This window comes from Leptonychotes weddellii, chromosome 8 (assembly GCF_054177405.1).
Source record: "Leptonychotes weddellii isolate Sample4059 chromosome 8, ASM5417740v2, whole genome shotgun sequence".
Lineage (NCBI taxonomy): Eukaryota > Metazoa > Chordata > Mammalia > Carnivora > Phocidae > Leptonychotes > Leptonychotes weddellii.
Window position 1 is genome coordinate 2,865,687 of NC_138376.1, and position 25,069 is coordinate 2,890,755.

At 42.4% G+C, this 25,069-nt stretch overlaps 1 protein-coding gene across 1 annotated transcript in view; it reads left to right on the forward strand.

Annotated features, from left to right (window-relative positions):
• DCDC2 (doublecortin domain containing 2) overlaps nucleotides 1–25,069 on the forward strand; it is a 124,799-nt gene that overhangs the window by 33,695 nt on the left and 66,035 nt on the right. The window contains exons 3-7 of the mRNA XM_081827605.1: nucleotides 9,678–9,754; nucleotides 9,892–10,023; nucleotides 12,728–12,874; nucleotides 14,641–14,695; nucleotides 23,394–23,556. Of these exons, the coding sequence (XP_081683731.1) occupies nucleotides 9,678–9,754; nucleotides 9,892–10,023; nucleotides 12,728–12,874; nucleotides 14,641–14,695; nucleotides 23,394–23,556 (574 nt within the window). The remainder of the gene's footprint in view (nucleotides 1–9,677; nucleotides 9,755–9,891; nucleotides 10,024–12,727; nucleotides 12,875–14,640; nucleotides 14,696–23,393; nucleotides 23,557–25,069) is intronic.

Below are 25,069 nucleotides of genomic sequence, written 5' to 3' on the forward strand. Positions count from 1 at the left end.
GGGGTGGGAGGGCTGGGCTGACTGAGTGATAGACACTGGGGAGGGTATGTGCTCTGGTAAGCGCTGTGAATTGTGCAAGACTGTTGAATCTCAGATCTGTACCTCTGAAACAAATAATGCAATATATGTTAAGAAAAAAAAAGAAGAGGAAGGTAGCAGGAGGGGAAGAATGAAGCAGGGGAAATAGGAGGGGTAGACGAACCATGAGAGACGATGAACTCTGAAAAACAAACTGCGTGTTCTGGGGGGGAGGGTGGTGGGAGGATGGGTTGGCCTGGTGGTGGGTATTGAGGAGGGCACGTTGTGCATGGAGCACTGGGTGTTATGCACAAACAATGAATCATGGAACACTACATCTAAAACTAATGATGTAATGTATGGGGATTAACATAAGAATAAAAAAAAAAAAGAAAGGGCTCATCCCTCTCTGGAATTTAGTTCATTTAGACTTCTTTTTTTAAAAAAGATTTTTATTTATTTGAGAAAGAGAGAGAGAGAGGGGTAGAGAGCACAAGCAAGGGGGGAAGGGCAGAGGGAGAGGGAGAAACAGGTTTCCCGCTGACCAGGGAGCCCGATGTGGGGCTCGATCCCAGGACCCCGGGATCATGACCTGAGCCAAAGGCAGATGCTTAACTGACTGAGCCACCCAGGTGCCCCAAATCATTTAGACTTCTTTGCATCCTAAGTTCTTTGATGCATTTAAAAAAATAATGGGTTCCAGTTTAAGATGATGACATAGGAAGATCCTGAACTCATCTCCTCCCATGGACACACTGAGTCTACAGCTACATGTGGAACAAATTTCTTAACAAACTGTAAAGCCTGGCTGAGTGACAATTACGCACAAGGCAAACAAGAAAACTACATCAAAGCAGGTAGGAGAGGCTGGGACACAAACTTACCATAAGCCCCGTCCCTGGCAGGGCAAACCCACAAATGGGAGAAAACTCAAAACCTGGAACTCCTTCCCGAGGAGTGTATACATTCTGAGGGACTAACTTGGATCTTCTCCAGAGATGGTGGAAGATGGGTGCTATCTTTATGTTCTCCCTCTGCCATACTCCAGAGCACCAGTGTCTCCTAGATGGGAGCTTTACTTAGAGCTAGTACCCTGGTTTTTATGTCTAGAACCCTAATTTTTTGTGACTGCTGCCCGTGAGACCTGCCAGATCTCCAGGCTAGTGGGGCTTATGTTTGCAGTCCCCAAGGCTATATACAGGACTATATATATTTACATGCTTTTAAAAGCTGCTGCCTGAGGATCTGGATTCTAAAGAGCCTGAATCTAGGTGCTGAGAGCTTCCCTTTAGGGACACTGACTGGTCTTGGCACATCTTCAGCTACTGGGAGCTCTTAAAAATATAATAGGCTGCTTGGGCAAGCTCAAAGGTTGGGAGATGACAAAGGGCTGGGGCAGGGTTGAACAGGGCTTACCTGCTACACAAGGCCACGTCCTCGGGACTGGGAGAGTTGGTCGTTTCATATACTGTATGGAAACCAACACAGAGAGTCAAGCAAAATGAAGAAACGCAGGAATCCATTCCAAATGAAAGAACAGGATAAAACCTCAGAAAAAAGACCTTAACAAAGTAGAGATAAGTAATTTACCTGATAAAGAGTTCAACATTTTCCAGGATAGATCATAATTCTATGTTAGGCCACAAAAGTCTCAATAAACTTAAGAGGACTGGAATCACGTAAAGCGTCCTTTTGACCACAGTGGTATGAAACTAGAAATTAATTACACGAAGAAAAGTGAAAAATTCACAAGTATGTGGAGATTAAACAAATGCTACTGAACAGTGAAGCAAAGAAGAGATCAAAAGGGAAATAAAAAAATACCTGAGACAAACAAAAATGTAAATATAACATAGCAAAATTTATGGGATGCAGCAAAAGCAGTTCTAAGAGGGAAATTCATAGTGATAAATGCCTACCTCAAGAAGCAAAAGTCTCAAATAAACAACCTAACATTACACATTCAGGAACTAGGAAAAAAAGAACAAATGAAGCCCCACATCTGTAGAAGGAAAGAGATAACAGAGTTTAGAGAAGAAATAAATGAAATAGATTAAAAAGACTAAAGAAGATGAGTGGAACTAAGGGCTGGTTCCTTGAAAAGATAAATAAAATTGACAAGCCTTTAGCTAGACTCACCAAGAAAAAAAAGAGAGAGAGGACTTAAATAAATAAAATCAGAAATGAAAGATGAGATTTCACAACTGATACCACAGAAATTACAAAGGATCAGAAGAGACTACTCTGAAAAATCGTATGCCCCAAACTGGACAACCTAAAAGAAATGGATAAATTCCTGGAAACATACAACCTATCAAGACTGAATCATGATGAAATCGAAACATGGATTACTAGTAAGGAGGTTGAATCAGTGATCAAAAACCTACCAAGAAATGAAAGTCCAGGACCAGATGGCTTCACTAGTGAATTTTTACTAAACATTCAAAGAAGAATTAATATGAATCCTTCTCAAAGTCTTCCAAAAATCAGAAGGGGAGGGAAGCCTTCCAAACTCATTTTATAAGGCCAGCATTACCCTGATACCTTGGGCCTGATACCAAAACCAGGCAAGGAATGTTGCAAGCAAATTACAGGCCTGTGTCCTTGATGAACACAGATAAAAAAATCCTCAACAAAATATTAGCCAACCAGGGCGCCTGGGTGGCTCAGTTGGTTAAGCGACTGCCTTCGGCTCAGGTCATGATCCTGGAGTCCCAGGATCGAGTCCCGCATCGGGCTCCCTGCTCGGCAGGGAGTCTGCTTCTCCCTCTGACCCTCCTCCCTCTCATGCTCTCTGTCTCTCATTCTCTCTCTCTCAAATAAATAAATAAAATCTAAAAAAAAAAAAAAAAAGTTAAGAATAAAAGACGAAGATGACATTTAAAAAAAAAAAAAAATTAGCCAACCAAAGCCAACAATACATTAAAAGGTTCATCTACCACAATCAAGTGGGATGTATTCCAGGGATGAAAGGATGGTTCAACACCACATTAACAAAATGTGGATAAATGAAATCAAATGGAGGATGAAAATCATATGGTCATCTCAATAGATGCAGAAAAAGCATTTGTCACAATTCAATATCCATTTATGATAAAAACTCTCAAGAAAGTAGGAATAGGGGGAATAGAAAAAGGCCATATATGATGAGCCCATAGCTAAAATACTCAATGGTGAAAAACTAAAAACTTCCTTTAAGGTCAGGAACAAGACAAGGATGCCCACTCTCATTATTTTTATTTAATATCCTACTGGAAGTCCTAGCCTGGGCAATTAGGCAAGGAAAAAAAATAATAAAAGGCATCAAAATTGGAAAGAAATAAGTAGAACTGTCATTACTTGCAGATGACATGATATTATATATAGAAAACCCTAAAGATTCCACCAAAAAAAACCTGTTAGAAGTGGTAAGTGAATTCAGTAAAGTTGCAGGATATGTACTTAATACAAAAAAAGTTCCATTTCTACACACTAATAACAAACTGTTAGAAAGAAAAATAAAGAGGGGTGCCTGGGTGGCTCAGTTGGTTGAGTCTGAGTTTTGATTTTGGTTTAGGTTGTGATTCCAGGGTGGTGAAACTGAGCCCTATGGTGGGCTCCATGTTGAGGTGGAGCCTGCTTAAGGTTCTCCCCTCCCTCTGCCCCTCCCTGCTGCATGTGCATACATGTGCATGCTCTCTGTCAAGAAAGAAAGAAAGAAAGAAAGAGAAAGAAAGAAAAGAAAGAAAACAGTACTATTTACAAGTGAATTGAAGAGAGTAAAATACCTAGGAATAAATAACCAAGGAGGTGAAAGACTGTGTATTGAAAACTACAAGACATTAATTAAAGAAATTGAAGAAGACATAAATGAGTGGAAAGATTTACCATGCTCATGGATTGGAACAATAAATATTGTTAAAATGTCCTTACTACCCAGAGCGATCTACAGACTCAGTGCAATCCCCATCAAAATTCCAATGACGTTTTTTCAAAGAAATAGAAAAAAATCATCCTAAAATTTGTATGGAACCACAAAAATCCTCAAATAGCTAAAGCAATCTTGAGAAAGAAGAACAAAGCTGGAGGCACCATGCTCCCCAATTACAGACTATACTGCAGGGCTACAGTAATTTAAACAGTATGGTATTAGCATAGAAACAGACATATAGATCAACAGAACAGAATAGAGGGCCCAGAAATAAACCCATACATATATGGTGAATTAATTTATTACCAGAAGGAAAGCATATACAGTGGGGAGAGACAGTCTGTTCAATAGTTTTGGGAAAACCAGACAGACAGCCATATGCAAAAGAATGAAACTTGACCACTACTTCTCACCATATACAAAAATTAACTCAAAATGGATTAAAGATTTGAATGTTTAAGACCTAAAACCATAAAACTCCTAGAAGAAAACAGGCAATAAACTCCTTGACATGGGTCTTGGTTATGATATTGTGAATCTGACACTGAATGGTAGAAAATATTTGCAAATCATAGATCTGCTAAGGGGCTAATGTCAAAACATATTAAGAACTCATACAACTCAATGACAACCCCCGCCAACAATCCAATTAAAAAATGGGCAGAAGATCTGAGTAGACGTTTTTCCCAGGAAGACCTACAGATGGCCAGCAGGTACATTAAAAGATACTTAAAAGACATCATTAATCATCAGGGAAATGTGAATCAAAATCACAATGAGATATCAGTTCACAGGTTCAAACATATTAGAAAGGCCGTTATCAAAAAGACAAGAAATAACAAGTGTTGGTGAGGATGTGGGGAAATAGGAACCCTTGTGCACTGTTGCACACACACATGACATGGGAAGTTAACATATAAAAAATCATGCTATTTAGCTTATCTTTCAGTTTTTGTTGTCATGTTGGGAACAATAGTCCCCTCCAACCTTCTACCTCCTAACCCGAAGTGGAACTGTTCTTTAGTTTACTTGAATATGGAAAAAAAATGAAAAAACAATCTGATACAGGCAGAGCAGATGCATTTTATTTGTCAAATTACATACCAGTTATTAGAATGTATTTGCTCAGATATGAAAAAGGGAAAAATAGTGGTAGGAAAATGGTGTAATTTTTGTGTCTCAGAAGGTCTCTGTTACTCTGTAGGTTAGAATGTGTCAACTCATACTAATTGAGATGCAATGTAATATCATTGATAGAAATCCAAGGAGAGGGTGAGTCAGCTATTCTTTTGAGCAGTTTGGTTATTGTCCCCACCTCTTGTTACACAGCCTTCCCTTGTCACATTTCTCTTTCAGTCCATGCACCTGGAGTATCTCCATGATAAACGGTTTCATTCCTTGAAGCTAAGCATGAAATACCCCCTGACAGAGGCATTTTCCAATTGTTAATTATCATATAAAACATCCCCACAGGACATTGCATTATCACCATCCATCACGCATCTTGGCCGGTCTTCCTTCTGTTTAAAAATTAGGGGGCGCCTGGGTGGCTCAGTTGGTTAAACGACTGCCTTCGGCTCAGGTCATGATCCTGGAGTCCCGGGATCGAGTCCCACGTCGGGCTCCCTGCTCAGCAGGGAGTCTGCTTCTCCCTCTGACCCTCTCCCCTCTCATGTGTTCTCTCTCTCTCTCTCTCAAAAAATAAATAAATAAAATCTTTAAAAATTAGTACAGGCACCTGGATGGCTCAGTCGGTTAAGAGTCCAACTCTTGACTCTTGATTTCAGCTCGGGTCATGATCTCAGGGTCCTGAGATTGAGCCCCACTTTGAGCTCAGTGCTGAGGCAGGGCGTCTGTTTCAGGATTCTCTCTCTCCCTCTGCCCCTCCCCATGCTTGCTTGCTCTCTTCCTGTCTAAAACAAATAAATAAATCTTTAAAAAAAAGTGGTAATATTGAAAAAAAAGGATAATTACTTTAAAAACTTTGGAACAATTCCTAGTTTGGACGCGTCTGCTATATTGACTCCTAGGCAAGTTATTTTCAACTCTGGTGTCTTCTATACATGTTTGGCTCCTTTCTTCTCATTTATCAGAAAGTGGTGAAAACTGATGAAATATTTTGTAAAGGACTTTGTTTTCCTCTTTGATGCTATGTGCTGTCTTTGAAAAGTAGTAATAACAAAGTTTCCCCAAAGATTACCATTTGGAGAACCTACTCTTTCTTAAATCCATACAATAAGGAAAATAGAGTTGAACTCTCTTTGTGTGGGTTGGCATATATTTGGCAGATAAATAACTTCATTACATTTTTTCCCCCAAATGCCTAGATTTATCTTTATTATGGGCAGTCACAAAAACTTGATGTATTTTTTTAAAAAAGTGATTTAATACTGACTTTTAAAATTGTATAATGAGTGTTTACAAGAGGTCAGCAGTCACTAGATTTTTGGGATGGTGCTCATTTAACAGCATCATTTTCTCAGGTCCTGAGACTGAGTTTGATTTTCTTGGCCTAGATTTCTAGAGGTTTCAGAGGTGATGAGTGCTGAGATTTGAGGCGGGTGGATTCTCTGAAGCATTCAGCCTAACCCTCAGGGAGTGGCATTGCCTCTTGGTTAATTAGTTCATGGAGCCTCCCTTTGGGCTAGTTTAGCAGGATTATCCCTATTTTTGCAGATTAAGAAAACGAGGTGTAAGTCATTTAATTGGTTCTCGTCGAAAGTGTTGGCGGTCAGTCCTAGAGCTCAGAATCGTAGACCTGTAGTCAGTTACTCCATTTGTAGACTTTGGCATTATTATTTCAAAGATGTATTTTCAAAGCAACAACTTTGCTTTCACTGAGCTCATTTTTATAACAAACAGATTCATGTTTTTTGAGTCATGTAGGTTTTAACTTGAATTTGACCCAGCTGTGGTTATTGTCCTAGTAAATGTCATGTGGAATTGGTGAACTTGAGTTAAATCACGTATAGACTTATTAGGTTCACATGAAGCATTATGGGCTTTGAAAAGTGTTTATTATGGCCATCTATGACATAAACACAATCTAAAGAAGATTGGAGAGACATGGGCGTATTTTGGAAAGCACCTGTGATTTGCATCCGAAGACCAGCACTAGAATCCTGACTCACCTCATTCTAACAGAGTAAACATGATTATGACACTTTGCCACCTTTGGCTTTAGAACTAGTTTCAAGAAAAATGTGAGCCAAATATTTATTCAGTTCTCTCTCTACCTACCTACCTACCTACCTACCTACCCACCTGTTCAGCTGTCTAATTTCCACTCAGGGAATGACTCTTCTCTCTGATCAATTAGGCTTACCTACTTCTCGGGTATCCAGATAAACTGGGTTTTCCGAGACAAGCGTTGAACCCAGTGAAGAATCCAGGCAAGAGATCAGCTGTAAGCATGTCCTCCCTTTATTTCGTGGTGGTTCCCAACTGACCAAGCCAATCAGGAGGATTATTAGTGTGCTGGGTCCAAAATGAAAGTTTGCATTTTGAATTGATACTTTTTCATTTGATTTGGTCCCATAGTCCTAGATTCCACAACTAACATTGGCCAGCCGTTGATCAGTCACCAATGAAAGCCATTCCTGGTACCCAGGGTCTGAGTGGGAGTACCTCACGTCCCATCCCTGGGTGTCCATCCCTCCCTAACTAGGTGTGTTGTTGATACTTAACATTATACTCATATTTCAAATATTATTTATTTTTAAATAAAAGGCAAGGGAAATTGTATGGGCCAATAAGAAAATTTACAAATTTTAGAGACATATTTTAATTGATTATTATGTTTTCCATTATCTAAAGCCATAATTCTCTACATTAGCACCACATGACCAATCCCTCATCCCTGAAAAGGGTTCTGGAAAAATTTCCCTTATGTGCAGTTGATTTGGATTATTTTTGTGTGTGCGATTGAAGTTATTATTTGAAATGCCAATTAAAAAATGCACTGTAAATTAAAAATAGTACTTTTTCCAAAGAGTTTCAATTGTGTTATACAATGGTGTTACTTTTTTTTTCCGATTCAGATATATTGGATTTTTTTTTTCAGATTCTATTATTAGTATATCCGAAAACAGCCTTGTTAATTTAATTATAATGACTCAAAGAAATATATATTTAAGGTTAATCTTCAGTTCACCTGGTTAATCATGAACATTTGGGGAAAATTTTTGCCATGGTGAATGAGGAAAACAATTACTATTCAAAACAAGTGGTTTGATTTAATTCCAGTAACAACTTATATACTCAGAATTATATGATTATTTTTTAAGGCATGTATTCATCAATTTCTGTGTGTTATGTTTATAGATATGTATGCTCTAAAGAAAAATAGCACATTTTAGCCAATTCAACAAGAATTTTGAAGTTATTTGTTTATATGACATGTTCACCTTCACCTTTAATTCAAGAATCCAACGAGGAAGGTCTTAAATAATCAAGGTCAAGAGGCAAGACATTGGAACAAAATTACTAGAGTATGAAGTATGTGCTCAGTACCTTACTAGGGAATATTGAGGGTAACACCAAAGGGACATAGTAGGGGCAAGCAATTGAAAATCAGATAAATAAAATATGTCATGTGTCAGATGATGGTAAGTGCTCTGGGAAAAATCAGCAGGGAAGGACACTGGCAGCAGATGATTAATGGATCCAGTAGAGGTAGCTGGAGACAAAACCAAGGTGGGGGTTAGCTTTAAAAAGGGCTAAGGTTCCACCGGAGACAGGCAGAACAGAGAGAAATGGTGAAGAGGGAGATGAGGTGGGTTGTGGAGGGAAGGGAGCTCCAGGGTCTTCATGCCCGTTTGCCCGAATTTCCTTAAGTTTAGAAGGAAATGATCTGCTGAGAGTGAGTGCGTGCAGTGGAATTTTAGAGTTCAGCATGAGGGGTAGCGATTCAGGAAAAAACCCTATGTAGTTGAGTAGGGAGGAGAGGGCTGCTGGAAGCCCAAACCTGGCCTCAGGCAGAGGGGGCCCTGGGGGGGCCTTGTGCTTCTTGCGGTGGAGAGCCTGGAAGCAAAGGCTAGAGAAAGTAGGCTGATGGTGAGGGGAGAAGTGGAATCCATGGGGAAAACGGGATGGGGTCACGTGCAGGGGTGGGGTGGGGTGGGGAGAGAGGGCTAGATTCAGGCCCAGAGAGGAGTATGCTTGGCTGGAGGGGGAGCCCATCAGAGTTCCAGATTTTATAAGATTACTTTGTTTCTGTGTTACAGAAAGCAGTGTTTAAAATGTCGCCTTAAAATTCTCAGGATAGGCCCAATTGTGGGCACAGATCATGAGCAGTAAGCCAGGGCTTAAGGGAAATTTTTCTTGAGAGCTTTGTTAGGGGCATACGATAGTGCTAGAAAGCGAGCCTGGAGTGTTTATGTGGTTGGGGGAAAAAGCACAAGTTTTTAACAAAGGCACAACAGGTCTCAGCCCGTTCCTGAAAACCTGCAGTTTTGTTTTTTTTTTTAAAGATTTTATTTATTTATTTATTTGAGAGAGAGAGAGAGAGAGAAACAGAAACAGCATGAGAGGGGATAGGGTCAGAGGGAGAAGCAGGCTCCCCGCCGAGCCGGGAGCCCGATGCGGGACTCGATCCAGGGACTCCAGGATCATGACCTGAGCCGAAGGCAGTCGCTTAACCAACTGAGCCACCCAGGCGCCCGAAAACCTGCAGTTTTTAACTCCTAGAAAAAAAGACAAGAAAACCTAACACACACTCAGTGATGTGCATTTCTTTGGTTTTTTAAAGGTGAAGCCGGTAATGCACAGCAGAATCAACGTGTCTGCTCGCTTTAGAAAACCCCTTCAGGAGCCCTGCACGATCTTGTAAGTTGAAGACTTTTACCTTGAGGCTGGAAGGTTGCTTTCCTTGTGGTTTGGAATTTGTTTTGTAGCTTAAAAAGTATAACTGTTTCAAATGGCGTGGCTGGCTGGTTTTGCTTTTTTTTTTTTTTTTTTTCCAGCTTGATTGCAAATGGAGACCTCATAAGTCCGGCTTCTCGCCTCCTCATCCCCAGAAAAACCTTGAATCAGTGGGATCATGTGTTACAAATGGTCACAGAAAAAGTAACTTTGAGGAGTGGGGCTGTCCACAGGTACGCCCGAGTCTTCTTCTCTGGGTGGATGGGTTTCAGAAGCTTTCAGGAAAATCCCAGGACGCTCCAGAGTCACTGGTCCCCAGTCTGACTCTAGAGTCTATGTTCTTAACTACTAAGCTATTCTCGAAATAAATCCCACAAATTTATCTTTCATTATATATGAACTATCTGTATTGCCTTTGCATATTTATCTTATTGATTTATAGACACTCTTTACATATTAGGGCATCTGGCCGTTTCTCCTATGAGTTTTAAATATTTTCCAGTTTGTATTTTTGATTCTTTATGGGTTTTTTTTTGTGTGTGTGTACAGTTAAGTTGAATTTTGGTACAGTCAAATTTTCAGTCTTATGATCATTAAGTTTTATGACTAGCTTAGCTTTTCCTAATTCCAAGATTATAAAAATGTTCTGCAGTGTTTTCATCTCGTACTTTTAATTTCATTTAAACCTTTGATCCTTCTGGATTTATTTTGGTGTCAGGAGTGAAGGCAGATCTTAAAAGTTCTTTCTTTCTTTTTTTAGATATACAGTTGTGTCTTTTGACATATACATAAATGTAAACCCACTCAATAAATAATATAAAGCACCCAAAGATATATACACACAGTTGCATGCCAGATACACCTGTTCATACATACATTGATCTGACAAATTCACACATGGAAATAAAATATATGCAAGTATAAATACAGAAATGAAAATATATGTTCCCCCACTGCAATATTTGAATACTTGGAGAAACTTAATTCTCAGTATAATGCCAGATATGAGTGAGATTTGGTTGCTGGTCACTTGGGACATGCCCATTTTCCTTTAACAGAACGTTAAAAAGTCTTATGGTTGGACCCTCCCTGTGCCTCAGTATATTTATATATCAGAAACATCCCATTAAAACCGATTCAACTCCCCATTTATGTTTCTTGCCCTTTGCAAAAAAAGGAAGAAAGCAGGTCAAATAAAGTCCTATAAAAGAAGCCTAAAATCGTGGGTTAGAATTTATTCTGTATGCTTAACTACCTGCAGAGGAAACCAGTCAAATCTTGGCTGTTTCCAGATCCACAGTGATTCTGTCTTTTAATTTCAAGCCATAAAAGTTAACTACTGACTCCAATCTTCCTGTTTTGAAGGAAAATGAATATCTGGGTCCAGGCCAGGGTTCTCAGCTTGGGACGATTTTGCCCCTAGGGGACATTTGGCAGCATCCAGTCATTTTTGGTAGTCACACTGGACATGGGGCAGCTACTACTACCATCTAGTGGGTAGAGGCCAAAGGTGCTATTAGGAGGCACCTACAGTTAGTTCACAGGGAGGCCCCCCCCACCCCCCCAAAGAAGAATTATCAGATCCAAAATGCCAATAGAACCATTGTTCAGAAACCCTGGTCTAGGTTAAGGAGGGAAAACCAGAAAATCTGGGTTAAGTGTTGATAATTAGAATTGTAGGGATTGAATTACAGTGTTATAAAGAGGGAGCATCTTTATATTAAATCAACCCAAACACATTTCAGGGTTTTTGTGGCCGGTTTTCTATGTACTTCTTGGCTTCTTTTGATATGTCCATTTACATCATCGGTGAAGAAGCAGACAGATCAATGCCTTTGTCTTTTTTTTTTTCTTTGCAAATGTCACTAACCTTTATTAGGTAAGATAAGAAGTCTGAGAATTTTTTTTTTCTAAATGCTTTTTTCTAAATTCGTTCCAGTCACGAACTCTGGTTTATAACCTTCAAAAATAGGCATAGCCTTTTTCATGGTGTTTTCTAATAGTCGGGTATTTCTTGTTCTTTAGAAAAAAAAATTCTGTGGACACTTTAAGTCGTCTAGTAAAGTTATCGCTGTTCTTTTAATAAGTAACATATTCATTGTTGTCTGCGGCAGCAGTTTTACAGTAAAGGGAGGTCCTTGTGAAATCACTTGATTCTGGGAAGATGAAGGGAGGCAAAAAAGAAAAAAAAAAAAGGAAGAGGCACGAATGCTATGCGTTCTGCATCATTAATCCTCTCCAGGGGCTCTTTTGCCTCTTGTTTTCGGACCCCATTCTGTGTGTGTTTGGATGTACTGTTTTGGCTGAGGGCTCTTGCACAGAATGCAGTAAGTCTGTCAACCTGACAAATACATTAAGGAAATAAATTGTAAACGTGCTCACAAGATAGAAATAGAAGAACTGATCTTCAGCGGGAGCTGAGTCCATTTAAAGCACCACGTTTGGGTGCCTGGGTGGCTCAGTTGTTGAGCCGTCTGCCTTCGGCTCAGGTCATGCTCCCGGGGTCCTGAGATCGAGCCCCGTACTGGGCTCCCTGCTCCGAGGGGAGCCTGCTTCTCCCTCTGCCCCTCCCCACCCACCCTCTGTCTCTCATGAATAAATAAAGAAAATCTTAAAAAATAAAATAAAGCACCACATTCTGTGCGAGTCAGGGCTTTCCGTCTGAAATCTTACTGTGGCAGCAGGAGAAGATCCTTCTGTTGGGTTGGTAGGTTGATTGGGATGAAGTACTTGTACACAGAGAGAGGGTAACTGTCTCTACATTGTAACACTGGCATTTAGTAGAATCTAATGACTTTGAGGCATTTTGAATTCAATAATTAGCATAGTAACAAATGAGCCAACTTAAGAGAGGAATGCTTCTATTGAACTTTGTAATTTTAAGTAGCTCTTCCATGCTTGTTTAAATTTTAATTGTGGGCATTCATGTTTTGGTAGACTTTACACGTTAGAAGGAAAACTTGTTGAGAGCGGGGCCGAGTTGGAGAATGGGCAGTTTTATGTGGCTGTCGGCAGAGATAGGTTTAAGAAACTGCCTTACGGTGAATTAATTTTTGACAAGTCCACCATGAGAAGGTCCTATGGGTAAGTGTTCATCCTCATTCACATCTCTTATTTTAGTTACCACTTGAAATAACATTGTCTTATGCTGACCACCGGTATATCTTATATAATCTTGCTCATAAGTTAGAATGGAAAGCATGTTTGATATATATTGATTTGATTGATTGATTGATTTTTGCCATTATTGGAGATTGGAGATTTTTTTTTTTGCACAAAAATATAATTTGGGGGAAGCTATGAAAGGTTATATAGCTTCTCTTTTAACCATTCACTTACAAATTCATAGTAAATATGAAGATTTATTTTGATGAAGAAGATACAGAGCTGAGGGCTTCTATATAGCATACATCATTCGAAGTTTTAATAATGTCTCCGCTGGTTAGCTAGACCAAATAGTTTTCAGTTGGTGCATATACGAACATCTACAAATGTTAAAAAAAAATATTTTATACTCCTTTTAATAGTAATGAGATAAATACAATATAATTCTCCTTGTGCAAGTAAATAGAGCAGCAAGAGAGACTATAATTATTATATGCAAAATTTTGAAGATTGCCCTTCTATTTTGAAGATTGCACTTTTAATTACACACAATGCATTGTGACCCTTTTTCTCTAGGAAATGTCATGTATTTGTGAAAGGTGCCTTATTTCCGCTGAGCAGAGGGCTGGCGGAGGCATGCACGCAGAACCCTGGCCCCCCGCCCAGCAGATGCAGACACCCCCTGGCTTGCTCATGATGGGGTTTTTTTTTTTTTTTTTTTTTACCACCTGTGCTGCTTTTCCCACATGTTCTGTGGCCACTTAGCTCTCAGAACCTGACTTTTCGTGGCTGCCTTCTGCTGGGGTGTGGGTTACTTGCACAGAGATAGCAGAAGGTCACCAATTTGTTCTCCATTAATTTGGAGTTTGTGAAGCCTGGCTGGAGAGGCTGGCGGAGGGTTTCCAAATAAGTAAGGGATGAAATGGACTTTTGGGGCGGTGTTTGGAGTGGGCAGGAGCACACGGTTTTCCAGCACTTTAGAATTATTTTCCAGCAGACTTATTGACGACTGTCCTTGGCCATCCATGACGTCAGATCCTTCACGATCTCTGCTGAGCAACACTGGATTCACCTGCTGTGGGCTACAGTGTGTTCTCAAGGGCGATGAAAAGTCTGTAGCTCGTGGTTGCCTCTCTCTGACAAATTAGTTAGACACACCTTCATCTGTGTGTGGTCTTCTTTTCAGAGGGGTCAGTGGGTTCCAAGATAGGTCTCTTCCTACCATATGTGGAACAACATTCCTACAGCCAAAGTGAACTTTTATTTTTTATTGAGAATGACCGGTCTAGAAGCTCACTGAATATAAACGCTGGTGTTTTGCCATTCTGAGCTTCTGACATAGACACTGCAGACATTATGAAAACAATGGACGTTTATTGTTTTTGACTCAGTCTGGCAAAACCATCACTCAGCTTAGGAAGTGACTTTTTGAAATGCATCCAGAAAGTTTGGGGATTTGAATAAAAATGCTACGAAAAAAATTAAAGGTGGTACTAAAAGTTTATAGGGAGCATCAGTGAAAATCATTTAATGTTGAACATTAAAGATCTTTGGGACTGGATTTTAATGATTTTATGGTGGTCTTTGTGAAATCGGGAAAGTATGTGGTACTTTTTGTGAAACACCTGTGTCCCTTAAGCAGATGACTTGCAGGTTGGGATGATAAGTTGGGATGACAATTATCTTGCATTATGTGTTATTTGTCAATAACATTCAGATTTCTAAATTGCGATTTGTTTCCACAGTCAGAAAGCTTCTTCACTACCTCCTATTGTAGGATCCAGAAAGTCTAAAGGGAGTGTAAGTATCAGATGCTTTACTCATTAAATATTCTCTATTTCTATATGACACAGAGAGACTGTCCTTTGGGTTTCAATTAAATTTGAAGAGATAAAACTTAGCTGTCTTGTGGTATATGAGCAATTATGTGAAACAACGCTAGAGCATTAACGTTATGGTTAAGGTCTTCAAAATGAACTAACACTTTTAAAATAGAGGTTCCAAAATAGGTGTCTTTTTCCTTGTGTATATACAGTTGAAATCTGGGCAATGATGCATACAAGTAGAGGAAAGTTTGGATTAGGTCACATTAGTGGTCTGCTCAGTCTGGTTTTGTATCTCTGACAAAGACTAAAAAAAGGATGTTTTTGTAAAAAAAAAAAAAAGGCAATCATCAAGTTATCTTCCTTTCAAAGACTGAGAATCACTCTACGTCGTTCCCTATCAGAATTTTTTCCATCCGTGATTGGTCCATGCATTTGTTAACTCAGCGAATGTCCGTTCAGTACCTCTCCTGGGGGAACTGTGGCAGGCGCTTCGTAGGTGACTTCATAACCTGTTTGTATTTTTGGTCCGTACCCCTTCGCAGGGAGGGGTGTGATGCCAGGCTTAGAGGGCCACTTGGACAGGTTTTTCTGGCTGAGGCTTCTCTCTCTGCCCTTTTGACTGAGCTGCCTGAGCAGCAGTGATCAGAATTGGTTTGACATTTCCCCCCAGTGTGCACGCTGCCCCCTGATTTAACTAAGCAGAATTCTTCCGTTGGTGTTTTCTGACATAAGCAATTGCTGGGTGATGATGTGTCTCCTGATGATGCTTTAGTCCACCCCGCCCCCAAACTTTTTGTATATCATGCAAAATTCTTTGGGGGAAAAAAAAAAGAGAAATCATTTTGTGCGATGTAGTGCAGACCTCAGCATAACAAACAACAGACATTTATCACCCGTTCGTTAGCTGAGGCTCTTACACTGTTTATGACCAAGCTTTGGCCCTCAGGAAACGGACAGTCCAGTTGAAGTGGAGAACAGAGCCTGAAAAGGTAACTGACGAGCTAACGCTGAACAGCGAGTTTGCGGTGAGATTGGTAAACGCAAGACAGAGGGAGTCAAAGGTTTGTTCGCCAAAGTACACGAAGGAAGTTGAATGTGAGCCATGCCTTTGAGGGTTGTTTGCCACGGGTGAAGGTCGATGAGGGGAAGGCGTTTCAGATGGAAAGGATGGTGTGAGAAAGGAGCGAAGATGTGCTCTCCGAGGGGCAGTCACGCAGGCTGTGATCTGCACTTAAACACGGAAGGGGAATTCTGCACAGACAGTAGAAGGAGCACATCCAAAGGCTCCCATTGAGTCCACAGGGCCCGTCTGGAGGGAGCTCACACTCATGACCCCGGGGCACGGGGAGTCCCTCAGGCTGACTGGAGCAGGGGATCCTTCATGTGTGCAGGCTGGTTCGCCTGGAGTGGTAGGTGGTAGCAGTTTCACATGGCCTTGAGTGTCAGACCCAAGAGTCTGGTCCTTATCCTGGAGTAGAGGGCAGCTCACGAAGGCTTCCGAGAAGTGGGAATGTGAACCCGTCTGTTCTAGGAAGGTCAGATCTTTTTTGTGGGGAAAGACTTAACGTGGTGAGAGGCCACGGATGAGAGACATCCGTTACATGGCCATTGCAAGCAGGAGCCTTGGCATCAGGCAGAAAGAGCTAGGCTAGGAAGGTGCCTATTGCTTTTGAAGAGATGGAAGACTTCCTTGGTGATGGGACACAGGGGTTAATGGAGAGGTTGGAGCCAGAGATAACTGCAGGTTCTTGAGCATGGATCACCCAGGAAATAGTGCAACCCTGGCCAAGAAGAGGGCAGTCGGAGGAAATAATGACCTGCCTGATTTCAAACAAACTGAGTTGGAGGTGTCATCGCGGAATCTAGTTGCAAGTGTTCAGCAAGCAGCTGTAACTGGTGGAGACCGAGGCCTGACGAGGACCCGGGGCGCAGATGGCAAGTTCATCCGCGTAGCAGTCATAGCTGGAGAGCAGACCCATCACTCTGCTGTTCCTTCCTGGCACCCGGCCCAGCCCGGCGCGGGGCAGCCCTCCCTGCTGTCGAGCGCGATCCTGGAGAGAGTGCACACAGACTGCCGAGGACCCTGCCCCGAGGCAGGCAGACAGCACGGGTCTGCAGAGGAGGAGGAGAGAGAATGTTCCAGTGGCTCAAACATAGATTTTAGCCGCTACCAAAACTAAATAGAACCCATGAATGTAGGGTTTGGACATTTTGTCCTCTTGCTCTTCTTCAGGACTTTGGGGGCAGAATCTCCTTGTCTACCCCAGGCATGAGTGGGCTCATCGATTCCCACGATGCCGCTGCAAGAGGGGTGGTAGAACAGAGAGACCCAGTGGACTTCGTAAGTGCCCCTAGGTCAGCCGGGAAAGTTGGTGTCAGAACCAAGACCATAACTCAACTCTTTGCATTCACAGTTACCAGAGTTTGGAATTACGGGCTTATTATTCTGAGGTTTGGAATGGTCTAAATTTTTTATTAAAAATGCGCAATGTGTATCCTGCTTTAAAATTCATGTGCAAGAGGCACATCCATCTTGCTTGCTTGTTTGGAAGTTATTTAGAATCTGTGCTGTGAATGCTGCTTCCTCTAACAGTAAATGGAGTTTCCTGTGTATCTGGCATGGAACAGAGCCCCAGGGAGATGGAGATGAGCAAAAAAGACATGGTGCTCTGAGCTCAAGGTACACTTGGGGGAGAACAAGGTGAAACTAACAATTCCAGAAATCAATATATAATTACGAGGTGCGGTAGGAATGAAAGAAAGGTACAGAGAATATGAGACAATGGAAGGAGAACCTATTTAGGTAGGCAGGTCAGGACTGATCTTCCCTGGAGAAGTGACCTTGGAGGAAAGACTCAACATCATGACATGTTTCCATCTCCTAGAAAGCAAAGACTCAAAATTACATGTCCGTGCTCCGACTTAGAAGAATAAAATGACGGTAGAGTTTGCCTCTTTCCACAACACTCCAAAAACATTCTGTCTATTCATCCATCTGTCCATCTGCTCGTTCAGTTAGCCATTCGACACAGACTTATCAAGCAGTTACTAACGTGCCAGGAGCCACTCTAAAGGACCGGCTCACAGGGGCCAACAGATCAGGTTTCAGACCTCATGGAACTTTCCTTTTAGTGCTTGTGTGTGTGTGTGGAGCCGGGGGGTGGGGGTGAAGCGGGAGAATGGGGGTAGACAGACTATCAACCTCTAAACAAATGTACACATAATTTCACATGGTGCTAAGCACTAGGAGGAAAAGAAAATGTAGCAAGGCACGAATTGATAGAAAATTCTCTGAGATCTTAATGACCTAAAGAAGCCAGTCCTGCAAGGCAGGGCAGGACCGGAAAGAGCCTCTGTGGCAGAGGCAAGGGTCACAAAGGCCCTTGGTGAGGAGCGTGGCATCTTGGCATGTGAGGAGGGCAGGAAGAAGGCCAGAGTGGTCTGAGATGAGACTGGAGAGGCATGTAGGGCCAGGTCTGTAGACACCGTGCTAGGAGTTTGGATTTTATTCCTTGATGGGACACCATCTGAGGGTTAGAAGATGAGAAGAAGAGAGGGATGTTGTTGGTCTAACATTTCTGAGGGATCACTCCGGCTGTGGTGTCCACAGAGAAGCGGGTCAGGGGGAGAACCTAAGCAGGAGGCGGTGGGGCGCTGGACCCAGGCACGTGACGCAGGTGACCTGGGCGCCTATGACGAGTCCTCCTCGAGTATCTTGTAACTGTCGTCTCTGAGCGGTGCATTCAACCGACAGGCATTTACTGAGTGCATATTATGTCCTGGGCACTGTTTGTAGAGCTTATGGGAAGAGGGAGGCGGGGAGTCTAGAGAAAGCCCTGAGGATATGGAACGTGCGTTCTAGGGGAGGAGAAAGACAAATACACAACACACTTGGTGTTAATCGGGGATGAGCTTGAAGAAAAACACATCAGGGTGTGGGAAGAGGAAGTGAGAGGGAGCTGTATCATCTGGGTGGTCAGGGCAGGCCCCTCTCGGGAGGTTATATTCGAGCAGAGGGGCAGAACCCGCCTGCACACGGCAGGGGCTCACTAACCCTGTGCAATGGGTGTGTGATGTCCGGCAGTGAGCCGCACGGAGGGACCATCTCCGTCGGCAATTCCAAAGTCACAGACTTGGTTTTTTAACTGAAGGATTATTTTACTCCTGTCCTTTAATTAATTGGGTCCCTGGAGAATGTACATGTTTTTAAAGATCGTTAACTGCTTGGCACTGAGTGGGGGTGTGCGTGAGGGGGCTGGGGGAGACCTAGCTCGGGACTGCAGGGACCACCCCCGAGGCAGCAGGAAAGGCACCCCCCAAACTGGTGATACAAGTCGAAGGGGATGCAGAGCTGGATTTTTAGGAATTCATTTCTCGCAGGGCTTTCTAGGAATCACTCTGGTGCATAAGGAAGGGGAGTGTGGGTCGGGGCCTGATAGAACTTAGTGGGAAAAAAAGAGAAGCTGCAGGAGTCTGCACAGGGGCCCCTACCCATGTGGTAGGGAGTGCGGGTGATGAGGGGGCTTCTGGGCTCAGGCAGACCCTTCCAGAGCAGCTAAGGAACGAGACCAGAAAGCCATTCCCTACACAGACTCCTAGCGCTGGGGGATCACAGACATGAGCAAACTGGGAGTAATTTAACCTGCAGTTCTGGCCTTGAAAACAAAAGGAAGATAGGAGGGAATTGTGTTAAATCCTATTAAGTGAGAAGAACCACCCCCTTGATCGGGAGGCTTCCCCGGGGCACACCACGCAGGATCAAGGCGGCCCCTAGTGGAAGACGTGTAAACTCGGAGATAGTTGAAAAGTAAAGCCTGAGTTCTTGTTCTTACTACCACGTGGCCGATACAGCCTGTGATCAGTAGTTTACAGACTCAAATATCGTCATTGCTAACGTTCTGGTGAAAAACAACAACAACAAAAAACCCAACACGATTATCCGTGTATCACAAGGTCACTGTGAAGCAAGATAAATTCCAGATGCTCCCAAAGCTCCATTTTGCCTTTTGGGAAACCGAGTCTGGTATGGATAAAGGGGCTTTTTGCCACTTGCCATCACCAGATACATCAGTGAGAGAAACACCAGCCTGAGTTTGGGTCCAGCTTCCTGGTCAGGAGTCTCCCACCTGGGCATGTCTCCGAAACACGCCAAGGCGGAGGCAAGACCCTCCCAACATTATCTTAAGCTCCATGTTTTCCAGCATGTGTCCATGGGGGCTGGGGCCGCGTTTCCTGTTGTAAAGAAAGACACCTGACTTGAGTGGCTCGTGTTGGAAAGAGCCTAGGGAGCTACTAAAAAAAACCAAGTTTCGGGGTGCCTGGGTGGCTCAGTCGTTAAGCGTCTGCCTTCAGCTCGGGTCATCGATCCCAGGGTCCTGGGATCGAGCCCCGCATTGGGCTCCCTGCTTGGTGGGAGGCCTGCTTCTCCCTCTCCCACTCCCCTTGCTTGTGTTCCTGCTCTTGCTATCTCTCTTTCTCTGTCAAATAAATAAATAAAATCTTAAAAAAAAAACCAAACAAAACCCCGAGTTTCAGTAAAGTCGGGGAGCTCGAAGGGCACCTTTCAGAGCTGTCAGATGCACTGCTGTGTGGCAGGCGGGAGGCAGGGCAGTGGTCCAGGTCCCAGGGGTCCGGTTCCCGCGTGGGACACGCTGCAAAATCGGGCCCCTGCTTCGTTGTCTTCCCTTTGGCGTGAAGCCACACTTCCCGGTGGCCTTCTCGGGGAATCATGCCATATAATAAATATTTGCAGTGCCGTGGCCTCAGGAAGCTTCCGTGTAGCAGAAAAATCAGACCTGGGAACCTTGAGAAAGTTAATCCCCTGTATCTGCAAAATGGTGACGATAATACCATATTTGTGTTAAACGGGTATTTAGCACGTAAGAAGTACTTGTTAATACTGTTTTATGAACCGGCAGAGCTGTATGAGAATGGCAAAACTCCTTTATTTCCTATGCCCCCCAGATAGCCACAACTCTCCATTTATGTATCCAGGTTATGAGTCACATGCGGAAGTCTCAAAAAAGGAAGGAAAAATCCCCCTCTCCATTCCTCTGTCCCCCCTCCCCTCTCTAATTTATTTGTAGATCACCTAAAATTTATATAATTAACTATGTGAATAAATATGAATATATAATATATATTATATATTTAATACATATAAATTTAAATTTAATATATTTTATATATTTAAATTTAATATATTTTAAAATTTATATTAAATATAAATATAAATATATTATATATAAATATATATAAATATATAAACTTAAATATAAATTATATAATATAAATTATATAAATATAATATATTTATGTATTATATAGTTTATGTTTGTGCATAATTATTATATATTTATATTGCTAGCACTTTAGATGAATCAACATTTTTTTCTTTGTTAAAAAAAGACAGGCATTTAAATTGTTTCCAGGCTTCTAGTTACAAAACAAATTCTTCCCTTTGTTTTAGTTTAGTGTCGTCCTCACAAAGCGCCCAGCAATCAGTCATTGATTCAATAATTGCATGCCTGGGGGTCCGTTACCAAAGCCATGCTATGTAGCGTTATTGGAATCCACCAGGCTTTCTCGATGCTCCAAAATAAACCCTTTGGAGCGTCCTTATCAGAAATGGAGCAAATCAGAACTTCCTGTAGAGTCAACAAGAGAGTTGACTTTTAAAGTTGCATGAATCCCGGGCACAATTCCGCTTCTCCCTGGTCACACACCATTTGCAGAAAATGCCTTTTCCCAGAGAGCTGTGAGGGACCATCCTGCCCAGATCCAGGGGCTCTCACTCACTCAGCTTCATATTAGTTCTCGAAAGTTCCACAGCATCTCTGAACGTTCCAGTAGGCTTGCTGGAAGGGTGACTCCGCTCATCCAAGGCTTTTGAAGTTTCAAAATCATGGGACGAACATGCTATGGAAAACAGGTTGGAACATGAGACCTGGCGGATGGGTGTGGAATCCCCACTATAATCGCATGATCTGTTTCTTCTGCCAGGCAGTCCACGGGCCTTGTGAGAAAGAATCACTGGAGAAAAGGAAGGAAAATAAGCAACAACTCTGGTTGCAGTTAATGCAATAATTAAATGGAAGTCTATGTTTAAATTGCAGTTGGAATGGGAAATTAAATTATGCAAAGGAGTGTTAGAGATTTGGACAAGTTTTCATACTGTTAATAAATCTATGCATAATTCATTTTCTTGTAGGCTATGACAAAATAGCATAAATAACTTCATTTGTAAGGCTGTGAGTTTTTCTATTCTTAATTGGGTGATGGCTAAAACCATTTCAGTGCTTCTGGATGACTGAATATATAAATGTTTAAAATGAGCAGTTATAATAGGTTTCTAGGCAGATTTGTTTATTTAATATTACTACATTTATTTTCAGATCCTAGCATAGTACAGATGTTGCATAAAGATTTCACCCAATATGGTGTGAGTTGGATCTGATTTTTAAGGAAAGACATACTAACTCTGCTCTTGGAGAAAGCACTCTGCTACTCTTCAAGCAAATACTGCCCGACAGGCACCGTACTAGTAATTTTATAAATGTTACCATTTCCTCGTCACGATAGACCTAAAGGCAGGTGTGTTAGCCCCACTCAACTGAGAAGGCAACGGCCAAAGAAGGCAGGAGGTAGCCGGAGGTCCCACTGGCGGTTAGTGGCAGCGCAGTGGCTCTGAGCCACGTATTTTGGTCTCTAAAACTTGCATTCTTTCTACTTCCTGCAGCCTCACACCTTATACACTCAAGAAACTCAAGTGGGTTTAGCACCTGAGCATCCGAGAACCAGGTTGTCTTGTTAGGAGGGAGGTCCTTGCTGTAGCAATGGCCAAGCAACAAGACCGAGTCTGAGTGCACCTGTTCTTTGGGAGCTCACAGTGGTCACCATTGTGGTGGCTGTTATGTGGCTCCCCAGGAGCTGTACTGGGGCCAGGGAAACTCATCCTGGCCTTCATGCTGAAGAGCCTCCTTTGCAGAGGCAAGGTCTTCGTTCCCAGAGGCACGTGGAGACCACAGGCAACCACTGAATGTGTGATCATTGCTGGTTGCCTTGCAGAGGCGTGATCTTGAGCTGCTTGGGTCCATGTGGCTCTGGATTTGCGATTCTCAGGGAGCATGGCAGTCACCAGCAGATGAGTACGTATTTGAGGATTTCTATAAGCACAGCGTGTGTCTCCTTGTGTGATGATACCCGCGTATTCACAGTGACCACTAGTTAAGAAGGTATTTCTAGATTAAGTGGTCAAACTGAGGGCTGTCACTTTTCCTCGTCCAGTAGATTTTTCTGGAGGGAGAGGATGGTTAAGGCAATGACCTTGCTGGCTCCGTGACCTTGGGCAAGACTCATTTCTTCCTCTCTGCAATGGGCGAAAACAGTGCCTGCCTCAGGGTTGTGAGGATTGAAATAATTTTATAGAATGTCTGGTACATATTAAGTGTTCAGTACTTTTTAGCTATATTTTAATTCTCGTGCTTCTGCTAGACCCTTCTCCTGGGACCAGGAAAAGTTAATGTACATATTAAAACAGAGAATGGGGAATCAGCAGAATATGTCCACTCCCGCCCCTGCCCCGTTTACCGCTGGTTAATGACTGACATTGACTAGGAGTTACTTTGGGATTTCATTAGCCCATGGTAAGGGTCTAATCTTCTGCCACTCAGGGAAATGATCGTCAATCCAAGTCAACAGTTGGATCCAACGACCACGCTTCCCCTCAGCCCCCAAAGAGGAAAGGGAAAAAAGAGGAGGTGAATTTGGAAAAACCCAAGAAAGGGAAACAAAACGTAAAGTTAAAGAACTCACCACAAATAAGTCCAAACAGTGGTAAGTTTGTCCTTGTTATTATTATATTGTTTTTATGGATTATCATCTTAAGGCTTTGATATGATTTTAATTCTTAAATAGATCTGTTTGTTTCTTTGGACCCATGGAAGATGCTCCTTATCGTCCTATAGGAGAGTTTTCAAAGAAGATTTTTGTGTAGGAAAGATTCTTCTGTTTCTCCTTCCAAAATTTCTGCTTGTAATTAGAGGTTGTGTACAAGAACACATGCTTTGAGGTAAAATATTTCTTGTGGTGGTCTCGTATAAAAAAAGGTGAATCTTGTCATCCTTTTCCTCTATTGAAAGGGCTTGATTAACATGTTTACCAACTACTGTTGACATTGGTCTCTCTTCCTTGTGTGTCTACAACCCTTGTTCACATTGATCACAAGTTACTTTTAGTCACAGATCCCTTTCTCCAAAAAGATGTTTTCCTAATTTTACTGATATCCAAGAGAATACGACACACCCAGAGAACATTACCAGTAGGACGTGTCCCCAAATTAGTTCTGTATCTTGCATCACCAGGTAAGAGATGCCATAAACTAAGTTTTTAAACATTTTCATCAGTATGAGATTTGTGCAGTCAGAATTGTGAACTTTCATGGGAAGACTTTTCATGGGAACTTTTGGGAAGACAGGCTCTTTTTGGTTTCATTCCAAGCGTGGTGTCAGTGGGACGAACCTGTAGGGGTGGAGGGGTGGAGGGCTGGCCGGGCCACAGCCCCGTGCAGGGACTGCTTCTCCTTCACCCTGGGATCCCCTCACACACCTGCCAGGGGACATGCTGGGCGGGAGGGAGGAGGATGAATGGGCTGTTATTGCGGATTCATGGCCAGCTCTCTGTCTTCCACTTGGGAGCTTCAGCTTCTTTTGAAGTTGATGTGAAGAGTCACATTAGAATGACAGCTACTGTGGGCCTCACAACGAAGGGGACACATGAACTCGTGGGGGTTCAGAGGGTGAGGCAGGCGATGAAGGAGTCGTGGGAAAGCTGCGTGAGACTAAGTGAGAGAAACAGCCTGCATGACGAGCCAGTTACAAAGAGGAGATAGAACGGAGGGGGCTTTGCATCATTTCGGTGATGGAGACCAGCTGGGGAAGGGCAGAGGGGACTTTGCATCATTTCAGTGATGGAGACCAGCTGGGGATGGGGGGGTCCTGGATTCTCCTTGCAGCTCTGCTCTAGACCTTGGGCAAGCCACTTAACTTTGGGGGGCCACATCAGCTCTCTGCAAAATGTGGGCTCATATTAAGATTTAGCTTGAATGTTTGCTTATCGTTAAGTCTGTATAATCCCTCACAGTTGACGATGAAACAGGGGAAGCCAGGGTCAAATGTGGCCAACGAATGTTTATTGAATGCATATTTTACGGCAGGCACCAAAGGAAAGAAGCTAGCCTGGAAGAATATGCCATACCTTGAGGATTTAAAATCATAGAGGCTTTATTTTAATCAGTATACCAGATTGTGAAGCCCCCAAGGCCCTGGGCTGGGTCTTCCTAGGTGTTATG